The sequence below is a fragment of the Thunnus albacares genome, chromosome 6 (assembly GCF_914725855.1).
Source record: "Thunnus albacares chromosome 6, fThuAlb1.1, whole genome shotgun sequence".
NCBI classification, from domain to species: Eukaryota; Metazoa; Chordata; class Actinopteri; order Scombriformes; family Scombridae; genus Thunnus; species Thunnus albacares.
In genome coordinates, this window is record NC_058111.1 from 16,473,651 (window position 1) to 16,493,229 (window position 19,579).

Consider the following 19,579-nt stretch of genomic DNA (forward strand, 5'->3'; position numbering starts at 1 on the left):
CACCTCCTATGTCTGCTGTAATCAAGTCAACTTTAAGCTCTATTCCAGATATTTAATATTTTGTGGGATGTTTAAATACTACCTTGGGCAATTTGGATTGCGTGGTGCATATTCTCCCCTATAATCAATGCCAAACAATGAATCATCATTCATCTTGCACTGCTGTGAAAACAATGGTGTCATTCTTACAGTAATATCTGACTGCTCTGGTCGCTTGGCAAAGTCAAAACTTGGAAGGATTGTGTTATGTTTTGTCAACTTTACTCACTGTTTAGACTGTATGATGTGAAAATGAACTCAAAATTGGAGGTAAAAGTTTCCCTTTTGATTGTTAGTGGCTTTGGGGGCGGGGGGACCCTTAATTAGGGTGAACGTACGCATACATTTAAATGCAGACGCAGATGATAAACTTCCTGGTCACATCTTGTTTTCAAAATCAACACCAATAAAACGTGTCACATCTCCATATCAGCAACAATAAAACACATGCTACATGCTGTGCATCCTTGAAACAAATGGCCTTTGACCTGTACACAGGCAGTCTTCTATAAGGTTACCTGTTGTAGTCATGGGGTAGCTGTGTGGAGATGATTAACAGAAACATGATTCACAAACGACCGAAGAAACATTTCACAAACGAGTTCTCTTTTCCTTGAAACATTGTGTTGTTCTTCATGCTGGTCTGAAAATATGTGTTCCTTTTGCTGCACGCACCCACGGACCACAAACCCAATTAAATACATAAGCGACTGATGAGTCATGAGTCTGTGATTTCTTGAGAAATTTAGAGTTTTGCAACATATAAAATACAAATAACCATGAAATTACAAGTCTTCACTACATGCTGATTTCACATAATTATGTGGGAGCTTTATTTTTGATCTCTGACTGCAAATTCTTCTTTGCTTAGTTGAGTTCAATGACTCGACAAGCATGCGGTCAGAGACAATCGATCCCAGGCCTGATGGGTCTGTGAACCTCAACGTATCGAACACCATCCTCTCTTCAGCTCCGCTACTGCTCCATATTTTTATACCCCTCTCCATCAGCACTGGATAGTGCTAAAGTTTGTCTGGTTTAGTTTTTGTATTATTTATTATTAGATTCGTTGCCTTTAACCATAGAGTTCAAGTTTATTGCCATTCGAACCATACATTCATAATATATAGCAGAATGAAAAGATATTTCTCTGGGGCCAAAGTACTAGATAATAAATAATAGTGCAAGATAGAGAGTAGAGAGAATAGAGAATTAATAACAAGACAAAACCCCTGAGAGCTTAAAAACTATATTTAAAACAGTTTATTAAGTCACTACTATTGAGTGGCCTACACAAATATATAGTCTGTGTGTGCATAGTATGTCCAGGTTTGCTTACTTTCTCTTATTATACAAAGAAAGATATTCAATAGTACCTTAACATAACATAAACTGATGACAGGCGAAAATAAAACATGAATACACTCATATCAGACAAAAACGCACACTCAAACTTATAATCTTATCTTCACTTTACAATCATACACACATGAACTTATAACCTTTACCTCCACTCTGTACATGCCTACATACATATTGTATACCTTTGCTGTACAGTGTTAAGCATCTATATGTATTTGTTGCATTACTATAACAACACAAAATACCTGCAAATGCCTGTGAAAGCATTGTCTGCTGGGTCAACAATGACCTAGCTGTTTATTTATGGTGAGTTTATGTGCTATCACTATCTTCCAGTGATGTGTGTCTATATGTTTGTGGCAAAGGCAGGAAGGGTGGCTGTTTATCTTCACTTTTATGTGTGAGGCGTCCATGCAACCTGGCACATGACCTCTCATTCATTTTTTTGATTTGCGTGTCATGTATGTATTTATATGTGCATTTACTTACATAATATTCTTGTATGGATACCTGCTGAGGAGTGAGAGGCCCCCAGCTGATAACAGTCACTACACATGGCTGCTCTCCAGGTCCATAGGCTAAGAGAGGGCAGCACCGAGAAGCGACTGATGCATGTGGCGTGCCACTGTTGTGTCAATACTCTGTCCCTAATCCCTGAGGGTGAGGCGCTAATCTAGCATCCTAACCCCAGTCCTGGCTTTATAACAGCACATTACATCACTTCCTCCTCCTACACAAATATATAGGTCGACAATATGCGTCAAATGTAAGCAGAGTTAAACAAGCCCAGGATTAAGGACAGACATAATGGGCTCTGAAAACAGACAGACAGACAGATTGAATCTCATTCACTCCTGATTCTGATTTAAATGTCTACAAACTATACATTAAATGACTCCTTCAAATGCACAATGAAACTTCACATTTTGAAAGGACACTAGGGCTGAACAATATGAGAATATATATATTGTGTGACAAAGGGGATTTGTCAACTAATATAGATTTTTTGTACTGTTTCTAAAGTGGCTCTCCTTTCAATATCTCTGGTTGTATTAGGCCATGGACAGTCTTGAAAATCAATAAACTGGATTGATTTATGGCAATATTGGATCAACAGGATTTTTGCTTTGATGGATAAGACATATTGAGGATAAAACAGACTGTGTGCATGTGTATATACAGTAGGCCTATGTGTGTGTGCGTGTGTGCGTGTGTGTGAATGTAAGTGTATGTAAGTAGCCTACATGACTAGTAGATCCATTCAAAACCTGTTCATATTTAACATGACTGTTGCTGTTTAAGCCAATGTTTCACTTTAACTCGTCTGATAGAAGATTTTGTCTCCATCACATAGTATAAATACTGTGCTGCTCTGCTCTCTCTCTCTAAATGAACCACTCAATCTAGTTGACACTATAAAATAAACTCATGTACAACGTAAAGCTTTCAAAAAAACAAGAAACTGTGAAAATAAAACCTCTCTGGCACCATTTATCTTAACAATAAATGCACATTTTAAGTTTTAAAACAACAATATTTATTTTAGCGGACTGTATTGAATTGCAAGGTTGCTTTATATTTTATTAGTGCAAACTGGCAGAAACATATTTTGGAAACGTTTAATAACTGTTCAACATGTAAGAAATTAATTCATCTATAATAATACTGAAAGTCATATCACTGCAGATACGTTGGTTATCACCAAAGACTGCCTCGTGCCATAGATTATATAGGGTAAAGGTTTGTTTAAATTAATGTCATGGCGGTTTCTGTCGGTGCAGCTGAAGTCGTAGTAGCAAGTGGTCACATGGCTTGTGCATGTAAATGACACGAGGGAGTCGAGAGAGAGAGAAAGAGAGAGAGAGAGAGAGAGCCGAGAAAGCGGGCTGTGGGAGGGAGGAGAGGGAGGAGGGGAGGCAGACAGAAACTGGGGGCACTCGCCGGCACAACGGAGAGCACTTTTTTTGGTGATTGAGGGGACCTTGTGTGGCTCGGAGCATCTCCCTCCGTCCCCCTGTTTGGTTTAATGTGTCAGGTCGGCGCTGGTTGCCGTCATCCCTCGGATATTATTTATAACCGACAAGAAAATTGGATGGGACGCACACACGGGCAAGACAATCCCGGAAATAACATGCGTACTCTCAGCCTGTCACGTACGCTCACTGTGGATTTGCATTGCTGTGGGCTGCCGTAGGTAAGCGGAGGAGCTGTGATCTCCTCAAGAGGGAATTTTCACTTGCTTTTAAACGTTGTTAGCTGCACTGATTTATTTCACAACCGTGAAACGTGTGTTTCAACTGAATGAATAGATTTTGCTAATAGGCGATTACATGCCATGACCTGATTACAAGTTGGTAATCAATAGCCGATGAAGACCAAATAAAGTCTTCTTATGTTTCATTACGGTATTATATGAATTGTAATTTACTTAAAACACAAAGATTACACTTGAAGGTGGTGTCTAATTTAAATAGGTATAAAAACTGTCAGTAAAAGTGAGTTTTTATTGGCTTTCGTCTTTCATCCTTCCCTCCTTTTAAGCATTGAACTCGGCTACAAAATAGCCTAATAAAAAAAACTTAGTGAAAACTTAATTAATGACAGTCTAATCTAATGATGATTCAACTGTATACCCACTATATAAATACTGTGGATTTATTTACTTCAGCTCACTGTCAAGTGGCCTGCACTGTGCTATTAATAGGTCTAAAGTGTATCATTTTACTCTCCACAGATCCTCTCCACAGCCTCAAAATGTTTATAAATCGGATGCAAACAGATTGAGATTATTAAATAAGATAAAGGGGTGAAATAAAAGCAAGAAGAACAAGACTTGGACATGAAACTTCTTGCGGCTGTGACAGAGCTCCTCTCCGTCAAGGAAAACAGCAGCTCAGCTAGAAAATGAAGCGAGGACGTGAGCTACGTGCGCATCCAGCAGATGACGAGGTGAAATGGAGAGCTTGGGACACACGGACCTTTTAAACCCAAGCTCTTCCCGCGGATGCGTCGCTGTTTCAGCCTCGCAGGAGAGAAGGACGAGCGGACAGCAGCTTGTGTGCGGACCGGCGGAGATTCATCACACGTACCGAGCGGACATGGGGCTTAACGGCTTCTGCGCGGCGCCCGTCGGGAGCCCAACAGCCGCGGAGTTACTCGCGGGTCTGGCCTCTCAGACCGACTCCCCTGGAATCACAACCCTGACGAAGCAGTCCAAAACCGGCGTGCCGATCTACAACGGTGGGGTGGTGTCTCCATCTGCCACCGTGGAAGGCAGCCACACAGGCGCTTTGGCTCACACACCAAACGGTTACCCTGCACAAATGAAGGGGATGGTGGGGGGCCCTATGTACCCTGTCACTAGTAGAGCCTGTCTGGTGGAGAACGGGGACCACACAGCTCATGAGAAGTGCCCTTTAGTGATGAGGAGGCTCAATGGTGACCTGAAAGCCAGACAGGTGCAACAACAGAAACGGAGGGGTGGGGAGAACCGGGACTTGGGGTCAGAGACTCTGAATGGTCTCACAAGTGGGTCACCGGGTTTGGGAAGTTCTGTGGACTCGGTTTTTGCTTCAGGAGACTCAGACTTAAAGCGGAGAAGGTTGGCAGATGTAAGTGTTGCTCACAAATCTTCAGAGGCCCCCAGGGTGGCCCGATCAGTCGCCCCGCTCACAGTCAACTGCAGCAACAGTTCCCATAGCAACCAAATGACTATCAATAATGTGCACTGTGTCACTCCCCAATCTCCCTTCACCCCTCCTGTCCCCCACACTAACCAGCACAACGGACATAATGTGGCATCGGCTGGTCCACCAGCTGCACCCAGCCAGACCTCCCCCGCGGAGGCTAATGGCATCCCCACCCCTCCACCTTCTTCAGGCGCTGGCTGGTCAGCAGAGTGCATAGCCCAGCAGTACATCATCCCCTGCATGAAGTACTACGGCATCTGTGTGAAGGACAACTTCCTTGGCCCTCAACTGGGCGACAGGGTCCTGGAGGAGGTGGAGATCCTAAACCGCAGTGGGAAATTTCGGGGCGGGCAGCTGGTGAGCCAGAAGAGCATTCCCTCTCGGAGCATCCGGGGCGACCAGATCGCCTGGGTGGAGGGACGTGAGCCCGGGTGCGAGAGCATCGGGATGCTGATGGCTCACATTGATGAGGCCGTCATGTACAGCGCTGCCAATGGACAGCTGGGGGACTGTGTCATCAATGGACGCACTAAGGTGAGAGGTGGCACATAATGGAAAATGGTGGGGTTAGGGATGAGAGAGGGTATGTTTTCAAGCTATGTGCCAAAGGGAGAAAATAGAGGCTACAAAAAAAGACGACATGGATGTATCAGTCTGATGACATCATTATATTTTGAGCAAGAGGTTGGTTGTGTCATGTCTGCTCTAATGCTGAAGTGTAGGCAGGCAAACACACACACTAACACCACAGTGGGATAGCAAACAGAACGTCAGGTAGGATGTTAGGATGAGCCCTGTTGTGTTTTTTGGCACATATGAGCATGATAAGGGGGGGCTGCGGGCTGAGCTTTCCTCCCAACCTGGCACTGTGCCTGAGTTTAGGCCTGGCCTTGTCCCTGCCCTCATTCCACTGGTACCCAGGAGAAGAAAAAATGCATCTGGAGCTGTATCTCGTTGGCCATCACTATATCTCTGGCTTTGAAGACGACTTTTTCTATCCCTACTTTCACCCATGCAAACATTGCACTGGCATGGTAGGAGAGTGTTTTGTTCCATTTACTCATATTTCATGCCATGTGAACCACAAGTTTTCTCTTTTATTTTTACCGTAACTAAACAACACGTTTCAGTTTATCTTTTCTGTTGATATTTTTCAAATGCCATGCACAATTACCGCAGCACAACACCTAACAGAGCGCAATACACACTAAGACTAAACAGCAGATGACTGTAATTCCCCCTCGTCATAGCCCACAGATGGCAGGCTTTTTGTCCTGCACCCAGCTGTGGACATTGTGTGCAGGACAGTGAGCCCCCACCCTCCTCCCTGTAATGACGCAGTCCTGGGTTATCAGAGCCAGGTAATGTCAGTGACCCTTTCTGACTGAAGTCTCCATCCTGAATCTATCTGTACTCCCCTCTCCCATTTTCGCTACTGTTTTCCTCTGTGAAATGGAAAAACAGTGCAGCGAAGTGAAAACATTAAGATTAAGTACATGTTCCACCTGTCCCTCTTTGCATTAATAGCCCTCAGTAACAGTTACTCAGTAAATATGAATGTGTTTTTCAGGATGTGGTGTCATGGTCTGTTTCCCTATCAGCTGTGAGTTAACCATTACATGCCAGTCTAGACTGTTACCCAACATGTTCTTAGTTTTTCCCCTATGTGCAATCAAGATTTGCAAATAGCAGATCCAGACAATACAGGTTGGTGTGGTTTAAAACATTCATTTGTTTAAACTGCTAATTTTGAAATGAAGAATCAAAAAAAAAAAAAAGATAGATGGTGAAAGAGTGTGACTGAAATAAATACTAATATTGTAATTCTTTACTTTCTATAAGAGGTCAGTTTGATAGGTGTACACAGATTTGATACAAGTGCGTCACGTGGGGTAAATATATTCCAGGAAGCATTTTGATGAACACAGCGTCTGATCTGATCTGAAAAACAGTCAACCTGGCAGCCCAATATAAAAGAAAATGTTTCGAAATATACGTAGAGCATTTTGGTAGCCAAGTGGAAATTCTTCACATTAACCATCTCCTGTCTTGTGTTGGTTGTGTCTTTTTGTCTAACCTTCACCATGTTTGATGTGATCATCTATCATCACTATTTTTCCCTCTCTTCCCAAACTATTGGCGCCACAACCTCGTTCACCCCATCTGTGTAACACCGGACATAGCAACTTGCCCTTCATGTCTAGTCATTTACATAAGATTGAGGCAGTGTTTAAACAGGGGCTGGTTGGGTTACATCCGCAGCCTTTGCTCCTATAGACCCCTGGCTGATTGTGCTGCTATCAAGTCAAAGTCATACTTGGTCTTTGTTGTGACAAAATGACAGCAAAATGGGACTAAAAGTGTGGTTTGAGGCAAACATGTTCACATTTTCTAGATCTTTTTAGTTCTGCTGCAGTGCTGGAGTGCAAAATACCACTTCTGCTCACTGTTGAGAGTTGCATTCTACTGCACACTAACACCATCTCACTCATGAAAAGATATAAAAATGCCCTTTTATCCTTTGACACTTTGAGCTGCAGCTTCCTTTCATGAATGAAGTGGTTTTAATCGGTAAAATCAATAACGCATCAAAGCTGTTGCCTCAATTCACAAGCCTGTTTTGTAGAGGAGGTAGATTCATAGAAAAAAAAACATAAGCATTGTAAGTTTATTTGATTGCGGGTATAAATTTCAGGGCAGACCTTAATGAAGTGTATTTAAAGTTTTTTTCATTGTTTCGTTTGGATAGATGCTTGTATGAGGACTGAAAACAATCAGGAGATGTGCATAGAAATAGTTTCCTAGGGAGGAACATGGTTTTAGAATAAGGAGTTTATTCTAGGGTTACCAGTTTTATAGTTATGGATGCCACTTGTTTAGATTTTCTATGTCACTCAGTACCTGCCAGAGGCTCATTTGGATGTTTACTGATTGTTCACTAAGTAATTCATTTTCTCTTACTTGGCATGGTGTGATTACCAGGTACATTTGCTACAGGTACACCAGCTGTTCCCCTGCCAGATTTCTCCATTTGCCCTTGGTGTGTTGAAAAAGTTCGGTGCTGTACAGTACATAATGTTTCTGTGGAAGAGTACAAGAGACTGCGTAGCAATAGATACAATGATGGAGTGTGCATGAGAGAGAGAGAGAGAGAGACAGAGAGAGAGAGAGAGAGAGAGAGAGAAGCAGTGATAGGAAATGGAAAGAGGAGGATCGAGGAGAAGTATAACCAGTCACTCCATCCTTCAAACCTTATTTAAATTTTTCACTTTCTTTGTTCTGACCTCCTTTTTCCTTTCCGCTGTCCTGTACTTCACTCCCTTTCTCCTTCATCTTATCAACCCCTTGTTTGCTCCTTGGACAAAATATTTCCCAGCCGTTACCTTGGTAACAGGCCCATACAGAGTAGAGCTCCGCATTGTGTCTGAAAGAGATGAGAGAGAAACGGAGAGGGACTGGCAATGCCCAAAATAATACCCTGTATGTACCAAAATGCCCGAAAATGCACCCTGACTTCTGTTAGTCAGCAGGATCCAGGTTTTGCTGTCTGTGAGATGCGCGGAAGGCTGGATTATAGTATTGACAAAGGACATAGTAATTCAGTTAATACAGTGCAAGGAAAAGTGTTGTGTTATGGGAAAGTGAGAAACAACTCGACAAAGGCAATGAGATACATGAGGGGGAGGGGATAGACTGGAAGTGAGACTGTAAGGCAGAGAGGGAGTTAGGGAGCAAGGAGTGGGAGGATGGTGGTGTTGAGTGAGTGAGAAGGGGCGATGCAGCAGAAGCTCTAGTATAATGAGAATGTCTACTGCAGCAGTGTGTCCTTATATGCCCCTCCTAGAGCTCAGCAGTGCCACCATGCAGACAGGAGTCGTATTCTAACACACACAATGCAGTTACAGTACAGACCACCTAGCTAGCTTGATGAAATGGATGATGGATAGACAAATTTGGTTTTAATTTAGTCTCCATTTAGACAGTTCAGAGGGTAAACACAAGCAGTGATAAAAATGAACATAATAATAATCATTACTAGCTAATATTTGCCTCCAAAATGGTATTCTGGATGATATTGTGCGTTTATATGGATATCCCCCCTGATGCAACCTACCTATTTTAAATGCAATGTAGCAGCATTCATGTACTTTGTAGCTGTTGTTGGAAATGTTACAACACCGTGTGATATTTTAACCCTCGGAGGCCTGAGGGTTTTTTCTCGATTTTTCTTAAATTTTCTTGATTTTTCTGTAATTTTTGTTGTGCATGGCATTTTGTGACATTCATGTACATCAACATCACAATCAAAAATTGGGTGAATTAAGTAATCCAGTTGATGTTTTTTAAGTATACTTCATTTTGTGTTTTTCCAGTCTAAATGTATGAATTTTATACTCAAACAGGGATTAGGATTAGTATAAGGTATGAAACCGGAACACAGCTACTGTTGAGTCCTTCTTACTTCATATTACTTTTAGTTTCAAATTTATTCTCATTTTTTGTGTTGTCGTATCCCAAAACACATTTACAGTGTGTGACTATGTATCATATAATAGCATATATACATTAGCAGTAGGGGACATCCCAAAGCCTACCCATTTTGAATTGAATTTTTTTTTAAATTTCATAAACTTGTGAATGATGACACAAAAATAAGTATATTGCGTACATGCATACACTAACACCTAAAGAAACACACACATTGCTGTGGTCAATGGTGACTTGTGCATAATTAGCAGGATTAGCTCATCATGTCTGATTGTAGTTTCTCACATTTTTAAAGTTTGTATACACACTGATTTATGTTACACATATAAAATAACCGCCACAACATAAGTATATACATAAACATTGCAAGTATTTTACCCCTTTTTATCACGTAATGCTGCAAACCCTGCGCTACCAACCTATGGATGTTATAGAAAGTCCTAAATATCAACACAAGCAGTCTGAGGCTGACACCTTGTAACCTTAGTGATGAAATCTTCCAATTGTAAAAAGTACAACTACCTTCTAAGGTTTAAACCAGTGTAGCACTGTTTTTGTTGTTGTTTATGTTGCAGTACATCCATAAATCTATTAAGAGACACACACGCACACACACACACACACACACACACACACACACACACACACACACACACACACACACACACACACACGCTGTTTAGATTGCAATCTTACACCTAGAAAACCAATATCTAGCCCATAGAGGCAGTGGCCTAGAGGTGAATCTAGCTGAATAATAGGCCATGATATGAACCTGCAGGAAAGGCAGCAGAGATAGATGCTAGTGATAAAAGACTTAATCATCATTCAGTTTAATTCACACAGACTTTTATCTTCTTCACGTCTCTCATATTCAATCTAGTAGAAATTATTAATAATGACTGAATTTTATATCACATCTTGTGTCATCCAGGCTGCTTGTAAGTAATCCGCAGTGGGAATTTAGTAAGATGGCAGTGCCGCCTGACAGATGGTTTCAACCCCAGAGATGGGGTCCTACCATGCCAGTGCTAATCCCACCGTCCACTCTCGAAGACTCACTGATTTTGATCCATGTTTTTCCGATTACAACAAGGGCTCAGGGCTGTCCCACTGTGAAATTGGGAAGATCTTTAGATTTCTCTCGCTGACTTTTTGAGCCTTTTTCTGCACACTTTTCATCCCTCTGCAACAGGAAATCACCACTAGGTCTAGATTTTTAATATGGCATCATCATGTTAATTTGTTTTGATCAAACAATTATCAATTGTTATTATATTCACAAAACACAATTTTATAAGACTTTTTAAGCTTCACACTTAATTAAAATCAGTCAGGTTTCTGAGACCTTAAGTTGAACACTGGGACCGGGTCAGTGAGTCTCTACCAGCTGTGGAGCTGACCCTGTACTCATGCCTGCAGTATTGAAATAGTATACCTATAAGTATCATGAGTAACCATATGGTCTGATCTGCAGAGTCTTCCCTCCTCCCTCCTCTGTCTATATATATCTGCATTTCATGAATTGCTGATGAGTCTCTTGTCTGTTTACAGCACGTGTAAGAGAAGCACACACTTCTTTCAAAATTCTAAACATTGTCTTCGTCTGACCCTCTATCCAGTGTATCAGCTACGCAAATAAAACAGTCTAGGTCATTTACAGAAAGAGTACATCTTGAGTATTTTACCACATGTACTGTATGCTCTTTTCAAAGCTGAGCTCTATAGTATATACTACACTGTTGTAGAGGGGAACTTGGCCCAGTAAAAGCCCATCTGTTTTTGTTTTCAACCAGCTTTACATCTTATATGTCTGTCATATGATATAAAGATTCAAATAAGAGACATCTTTAAATCACAACATCCACAGTTAGTAAAACTAGCCACAATTGCTTACAAAACCCTCATTGAAAAAAATAAAATAAATTAACCATCATCACAGTGTACCAACAACGTCCTCCTCGCTGTTTTAACCCCCACCACCCCCTCACACACACGTTCTCTTTCGTTCTTTCTCCTTGGCAAGCAGTAATGCCTCTATTTGTCGAGCCTTATCTAGCCCCCTCTCCCCTCCTCACCCTTCTCTCTACCATCATGCCTCTTATCAGAATATGCGTGCAGCATTGGAGTTTATTTTTGTTCTTGTCCAGAACAGCCTGTTCTGCCTACCCGGGCATCAGCTTGGCAGCCCGGGTATCTACTGTACCAAGCTCTGCCATTAGGCATTAATGCTGGTGCCTGGCATGCAGGTGGTTGGTGCCAATTAGACTTGAACTGACTGTGGGCACAGATCTCAGCAGAGATGAAGGAGCGAGGAGGGCAGAAATGACAGATAGGATCGCGACGTGCCGTGTCACGCTGTGTGACTAAATGTTTTGTGCATGTGTGTGTCTATAAGCTACTGTCAGAAACAGTGTGGCTGTGTATGAAACTGGTTTGAATGGTAGTGATGTCTGAAGGATTCAAATCTAGTTTTTTAATGCCTCGGGTTGGTTTAGCGAAAACATCAGCGCCCTCCTCCTAAATTATATGCCTGTCTTGTGTAAGCTTTGATATAGATATTGTGTATGTTTATGTGTGTGAGTATGTGTGTGTGTGTGATGTGTTTATGCTGCAGGCGAGGGCTGAGCTGTCTGGTGTGGCATAGTACATGTTAATTGTGGTTCATTACAGTTGTTAAGACTGTTACCAACTTGAAAAAAAAAAGCTGCTGGAAATTTCCTTGAATATGTACACAACAAAAACAAAAAAACATCACCCTCATAATTAAATCCATCCTTAAACACATTAAATTCTATATAAATTTATGGAGTTTTTCATTCTGAATATTGTGTCAGATCAAGGGATTGTATCATATTTTATCAAAATAAAGGAAAATATCCACTCTTTGATGTTTGCAATCATGAAAATAAAACTTATATTATGAAGGTTATTTTTTTTAACCCATAGTATTGACATTTTGTAATGTGTATATACATATATAAGAACTTATTTCCATGACAGCAGTCATTGTAACAGAGTAAATATTTCTCCATTGGGTATTTTGAATCCAATCTAAGAACCATCTCATAATGGGACTCTTGAATATTGACAACTACATATGTTTTTCTGAGACAGAAATTGTCTAAACTAGTTTCTGTCTGCACAAAAGGGCATTTATCCCTACAAAACAGAGCAGCAGCTGTTTTCAGTTTGATACAAGATCAGCAACAGCGGGACATATCTGAAATTGGCGCTGACAGCAGGTAGGGTATGCTAAAAGCAGACTCTTCTCTGCAGGATTTTTTCCTGCCACCACTTGTGATGATGTTGCAGGGTTGGCCAGAAGGGGCACCTTGGGATATCGCAACAGTTGAAACCAAGAAACCTCTTAACTGTAGCTGTAAAATGAAATGCAAACCATAATCATGCCTAAAAACATACCAAATGTCACAATCTTCCGCATACAGTTTTAGTAACCCCAAACTTGACAAAGCTGGTTTTAGTTCTTTGAAACTGTCACAATATAATCAGCTCTTGTGACTCTAAATCACATTTGGATTACAGTAATGTTTCTAATGATCACTATGTGAATGCACATGGTTTTCTGTTTTTTCCTTTGTGTACATTTGATAAGTTTGTTTTGACGCAACCGGTCTGGTTGTCATTTGGAGCCCGGAGCAAAAGGTCCGGGGGTTAATGAGCTCTGACTGCGAGAGTTAGTCAGTAATGAGAGCTGACAATGGCTGAGCGGAGTCACACACAACACAACCAAACTTGGCTGTGAATGTGGATGGAAACACCAGAGGACACAAAACATACTGTCATTTTTATTTGAGTTTCACAAACATGAGGAAAGGTGCATTTGTCTTAGAAATCTATGTGAACGTTGTTTGATCTCCTCAGGGTTAAGACTCTGATGCTATAGTACTACAGCTTCGGTGATAGTCAAGTAAGTTAAATCGATATTGCAGCAGTGTGGAACTTGTTAGTCATGAATGATAGTGTCCTAGAGGTGGGCTGAAGTGATGCAGTGACTCCAATATTGTAACTTTTTTCTTCCCATGCAGAACAAGATAAGTCAGAGCAGTTACAGTATTCCTTTGTATTCAGCCTGGATGGTAGAGAAGTTATCACTCTATGCCAACTATCCTCACCTAGAATCTCTGTCTGCCTGCGTAGGCTGATGTCAGCCAGTAATTGAATCAGCTGTGGACTCTGCTGAGACATAGCAGGTCTGACTGGAAGTCTGATGGAGACGCTTTGGAAACTATTTACTCTGGCTTGAAACATGAGTATGTTTCTGTGCCTCAGTATATGTCATACTGACGTGGGCTCAATTCATTTTGACCCTGGTACAGTTTTGTCAGTTACAGTCGTATGGTCTTGTAGTGGCCCTGGTCTGGAATGTGCATCGACCGGAGAGCTCTCACGCAGGTCTCGGTTCCCTCTGACTTCCCAAAGAAAGCAGCACTCTCCTGCTTCACAGCCTTGAACGCAGAGACGTCAAGCAGGGGAAATACCAACGCAAGACCATTGTTTTGAACATGGATACTCTATCTGCAGATCGTAGCTGGGAACAACAGCTGAACTCTGACATATTTCTCTGCTCTTTTTCCTTCTTGTGAGTGTGTATGTGTGTGTGTGTGTCTCACAAATTACAGTCTTTCCAGCTGGGAAAGAGTTTATTTTGGAGTGGTGTGAAAGCTGAATGGGTGGCACCGAAGGTTTCTGTTGCAGCTTCTGTACTCTGGCTGAAACCTCTAAATGCTTACTAGTCACCTATAATTGATAATAATTAATTGATCACCTGTAGTTCCTCAAAGTGTAACCACTCTAAACAGGTGAACTCATCCCTCACATGGTCCTGTAGGGCTGCAACTAACAATTATTGTCATTATCGATTAATCTGTCTGTTATTTTCTTGATTAAAATGATCTTGACTGAAAAAAATTATTCGATTATCAAAATAGCTGGCGATTAATTTTCTGTTGATCAACTAATTGATTAATCATTGCAGCTCTACAGTCCTGTTTTTCTTTTTTCAAATAATCCATAACACAATTCACTTTTAAAGGCATCAAAGCACATGAAAAAATCTCATCAACCTATGAGGTCCATTTAAGAGATTACTTGGGGGTTTTTTTGTAAACTCAGTTTTTTTAAAATTGTTTTTGTTATACTAATACACAAACAAATACTGTCAGAGGAATGCAAATAATAATACTAATAATGATAATAAATTAAAGGTGTGTCACTTTATTTTTCAAATAAAGTGACACACAAAGAGGATTGAATATTCATATGGTGTATTCTGGAGATGTTTAAATATCCTGTCCCAGAGTTTTACCACTAAAGGGCCGGCCCAAAATAGATGGTTTAAAGAGGCAGGTTCAATCTTACATCTAATACAGTTGGGATCAAAATTAGTTGCAATATGACTGGATTTGACCCTCTGTTGAAAAATGGAGTCTATTATGGTGGACGAGGATTTGTGTTATTTTGAATAAATTTCTGTCTTGGAGGTATCATAAGTAATGTTTAACTGGAAGGTGATATTTGCTTTGTAGCTGTGAAAATGAAGCAAAATGGTTGTTAACACACAGTTGTGATAGCGAGCTGAGGCCCAAAGTGTGCCAGGCAGCAGAATTACTTGTTATACTGTTGTTTTCAAGTGCTTATTGTCTAAGGCGGAGACAAATGCACAACTAATGATCCATTTCTTTTGTTTTTAGGCCATGGTTGCCTGTTACCCAGGTAATGGGGCAGGATATGTCCGCCATGTTGACAACCCCAACGGTGACGGACGCTGCATCACATGTATCTACTATCTTAACAAGAACTGGGATGTCAAGGTACATTTATAAGATGAATATTAATTTATTTAAAATGTTTTATTACACTTGAAAATATGTATTAATCTCTATTTGAATGAGGAGCAACGCAAAAAGGATTTATTATCAGTTCGGTGTCTTACAAAGACTTGAACTCTCTGGTCTTTCAGTTTACATGATTCTTCAAGTCTTTTTAAAGATTTGTTAGTCTTTGGTCATGTTTTTTCAAATTGTTCAATTTTACATAAGTAACTTAACCCAACACTTAGAACTCTTAGTGCCCAACAGAGAAAACATTCAGACACCCTCAGGAAACAACAATCCTTGCAAAATTCCACATTTCCAGAAATTGCTGGAATTTATGTTGCAAGTAAGAGGCTGTATTGTGTGTGTTTTGTTTGTGTATGTGTGTTTATAGAAACAAGGAGGGTTGCTGCAGATCTACCCTGAAGGCAAAAATGTGGTGGCCAACATCGAACCTATGTTTGACCGGCTGCTCATCTTCTGGTCTGACCGCAGGAACCCACATGAAGTCAAGCCAGCCTACGCCACTCGGTTAGTAACTCTTCAACTTGCTCGGGTCTTGTGTATGCAGTACACACACAAACTAATGTAACATTGTACCATGATTTTAAATTGTATAAAAAAAGACAGGGCATAGTGCCAATACTGCCAGTTATGTATATCTAGTCTATTTTAGTTTGCTCCCTACTGTATAATTAAGACCATGCACATGTTTCTTTGTTTTTAACATTACAGTCATTTACTATAAATTGTCAAAGACAATTGACAAAGAGATGAGCATATACACACACACACACACACACTCACACATACACACACACACACACAGACTCTCCAGTCAACAACTTTGTCAGTGATGCTTGATTTCTCATCACTTTAAACCGTGCAGTTAAAAAGTGAGGGAATTAAAATTTTATGGACTCCAGACAACTGTAAAAAGAAACCAGGATACATATTTACAAGTCCTTAAGTTTTCTTGATGCTCAAACGCAACAGACTCATCCTCTCCTCTCCTCTCCATCTGACTGCTGGGGGGCGAGGCGGGGCCCAAGGCAGGAAGTATGTGTTTCCTGAGGGGGTAGGCGGGAGGGAGAGGGGAGGAAGGTTCGATTGCAGGACTCGTGCTGGAGAGGCACAGACATGAGAGACAGGAATAAACAACACAGCCCCACAGGAGGGACAAGAAACTGTAGAGATTAACCCTCTGATGCCCAGGACATCAGCTTGCCTGACAGTCTGCTGTTCATTTCATAGGATGTGTTGTCTCTAGCTGGGTCAGAAATGATCTTTCAAGAGAGCAATTTTTGACCTCATAATCAGATTTTTTGTGAGCATTTACGTCTTTATCACAGACAGTTTAAAAAAACAACAACAACAAAAAACCCCTATTAAATCCAGCAGTTGCATTTTGGCACATAAAACCAAAACACACAACGTTATGCAACATAATACAATCATTACCTTAATAGAATAACATTAAAAGATACTTTGTTTATATGCTAATAAACAGCCATTAAATTGACTTTTATCAGCAATTTTGCCTCAAACAAGCACCTAGTTAATTTCTTATGCTAGAAAATAGCTAATTTTTCCACCAGGATTATATTCTGTACCCACAAAAGAGAAATAATTATTTTCTTATTAGTATATCTTTATCCTTCTTGTGTCTTACAGCTATGCCATCACAGTCTGGTACTTTGATGCCAAAGAGAGAGCGGAGGCTAAAGAGAAATACAGATTGGGTGAGTTTCTTTACAGTCTGTATTTTGTGATTACTTTTCCTTCCTGGCTTGTTTGTGCAGTATATCACCTCTGGATATATTTGGTGCCACTTCATATTGTATGTGACTAATATGCTCTTTCTCTTTTACCTGTGTCCATAGCAACAGGACAGAAAGGTGTTCAAGTGCCTGTCACTCAAAACAGCAGGACATAAATCTCATCTAATCACTGGAGAGCACTCTAAAAGTATTATGTGCCTTTCTGAACTGCTAATGGATGCCACGATCATAAAAGGGAGACACCGTTAAACTGTCAGTCATGTCCGCAGCTCCGTGCCACTGTTTCAGTGTCAACTGTCAGATTCACATCATGGGTTGTGATGTAATATTTTCCTGCCGTGTGATTAGCCTGCTGATCAAAGATGTGGCAGATAACGAGCACAACAGACTGGATTGTGTGACGGGTGAGGTCGGGTCAGAATAGTCTGCATGGCAAAAGAAGAAGACAACCAAGAGAAAGTATTTCTCTTCTTTAGACATCTCACTGAATCATCTATGAAGACAACTAACTGAAAAAAAAACTTTACTTTCTTTTGTTGCCATTTTGCCTGTTCAGTTATCAGTGATGTTGTGACGTATTAAGAAATCATTGTTTTACTCTGATCTGGTGTAATTTTCAATTCAAACACAATGAGCATATAACGTATGATGAATCTGTTGTGAAGTGGTCCCCTTGTCTCATGATGTGGGCGAGCATGTATGTGGGGTCAGTGTAAAGACAGAGGCACAGAAAGGATAAAGCTTGATAATACATCAAATGACTGTTGGTCATGACACAGTGGAAAGATGCCATATGGTACCCTAAGCGCTAACCCTAAACATTACTGGATGCACACTAAATAGAGTTCATAAAATATTCCTGGATGGTATTGCAATATCTGGCTATCTTTTGCAACAGCCTCAAAATGTTAGCGCAATAAAAAACACTGAGTAATCCAGCATGGACGTTTCATTTATTTCATTAGTTGCAATGTATGTATGCAACAGATTTTCAAGCACACAAAACTTTTCTACGTACTTGATGTGTTCTGCTCTCTGTTTGACTGAATGCATGGCCCACACTTGAGACAAGAGGTGAGCTGTCCAGTGAAAAGGGTCAAAACAGGGTTTGATGAAATTGAGTGTGTTTTCTGTGTTGGCGTGTTTTCTGTATTGGCGTGTATGTATGTGTGTGTGTGTGCGTGTGCGTGTATGCTCATATACCTGTATGCAGATTCAGCTTGACTTGTACCTGTTCTAAACAAGATGAAAACAGATGAACCCTCTGGCCAAACAAACACAAACACACACATATACACATAGACGGATGAATAACAACAGCTAATTTAAAAAAAAGAATAAAAAGGACAAAGTTATACTAAAAAGTACTTATCAGATAACCTCAAACAACCTGTACACTTAAGACCATTTACAGTATAAAGCACAGAGTAAAGCATACACTGTATGTGAACTGCAGGGTCAAACTACCGCCTGCTCATGTGTGGTGGTGGACTGAATATGTTTGTGTGTAAATGTGTATTTGCACATGTATGTGACAAATTCCGCTGTCTTAGAGAGGGTCACAGGTATTGTCTCAGTGTATGTGGGGTTGATTAAAGAGAAGGTTATTTTAAGGAAAAAAAAGCACTTTATTGTTTGAAATGCCATGTGTGAATGATAGAAAAAAAAATATATAACTAAAAATGTAGTTTAATGCCTTTATGATGTGGATAATATGGTCATTCAAATGCAATAGAAACTAAAACATTGAGAACAAATGGAAATTGTTTGCCTAATTCTTTTTTTTAATTTTTGAATATTTAATTAAAACTTGTTTGTTTTTGTACACAAATCATTTGTAATTGATTTACTAAGAAACATTTGCACTGCATTTGAGTTTTATTCAGCTGTTCTTTCAAAGTCCAAGAGCAGCACAAAGACAAATGGGGCAAACACATTCTCAGTTATACATGAAGTGTAGACAACAGTGTGTGTGACTATAGTCTGGCTGTGCACAAGTGGCCTAATTTCCTGGTTAGAGAAAATGCAGCAACTTCTCTCATTCAAATAAAGCATTTATTTCCAAACATGCATTTATTTCCAAGCATGAGGTGGTTGGGAATCGTAGCGGGTACAATGTTATGGTAGGTATATAAAATGTGTGGTTTGTGATATTTGCAACACAGAATAATAATAATTAGTTAACATTGGCATCAAATTGGGAATTTAACATGGAATATCGATTACATGAATGAAACATCATACTACCAAATAGTTACAAGGGGTTTTTTAGTTAAACACAAGTATGGTGCTGGCTTCAACAAGTAGAGGGTCACATGACCAGGCTAGACTGTCGGTACGCTACTGAGGTCAATGATTTCTTGCACTATCCTCAACAAGACAG

At 40.4% G+C, this 19,579-nt stretch overlaps 1 protein-coding gene across 1 annotated transcript; it reads left to right on the plus strand.

Annotated features, from left to right (window-relative positions):
* Window positions 1–3,306: 3,306 nt before the first annotated feature.
* egln2 (egl-9 family hypoxia-inducible factor 2) lies at window positions 3,307–18,810 on the plus strand. Its single transcript, XM_044353385.1, has 6 exons — window positions 3,307–3,595; window positions 4,136–5,624; window positions 15,293–15,412; window positions 15,810–15,946; window positions 17,090–17,157; window positions 17,299–18,810. The coding sequence occupies exons 2-6, from the start codon at window positions 4,356–4,358 to the stop codon at window positions 17,349–17,351; spliced, it is 1,647 nt and encodes a 548-aa protein (XP_044209320.1). The 5' UTR covers window positions 3,307–3,595; window positions 4,136–4,355; the 3' UTR covers window positions 17,352–18,810.
* The last annotated feature ends 769 nt before the right edge of the window (window positions 18,811–19,579 follow it).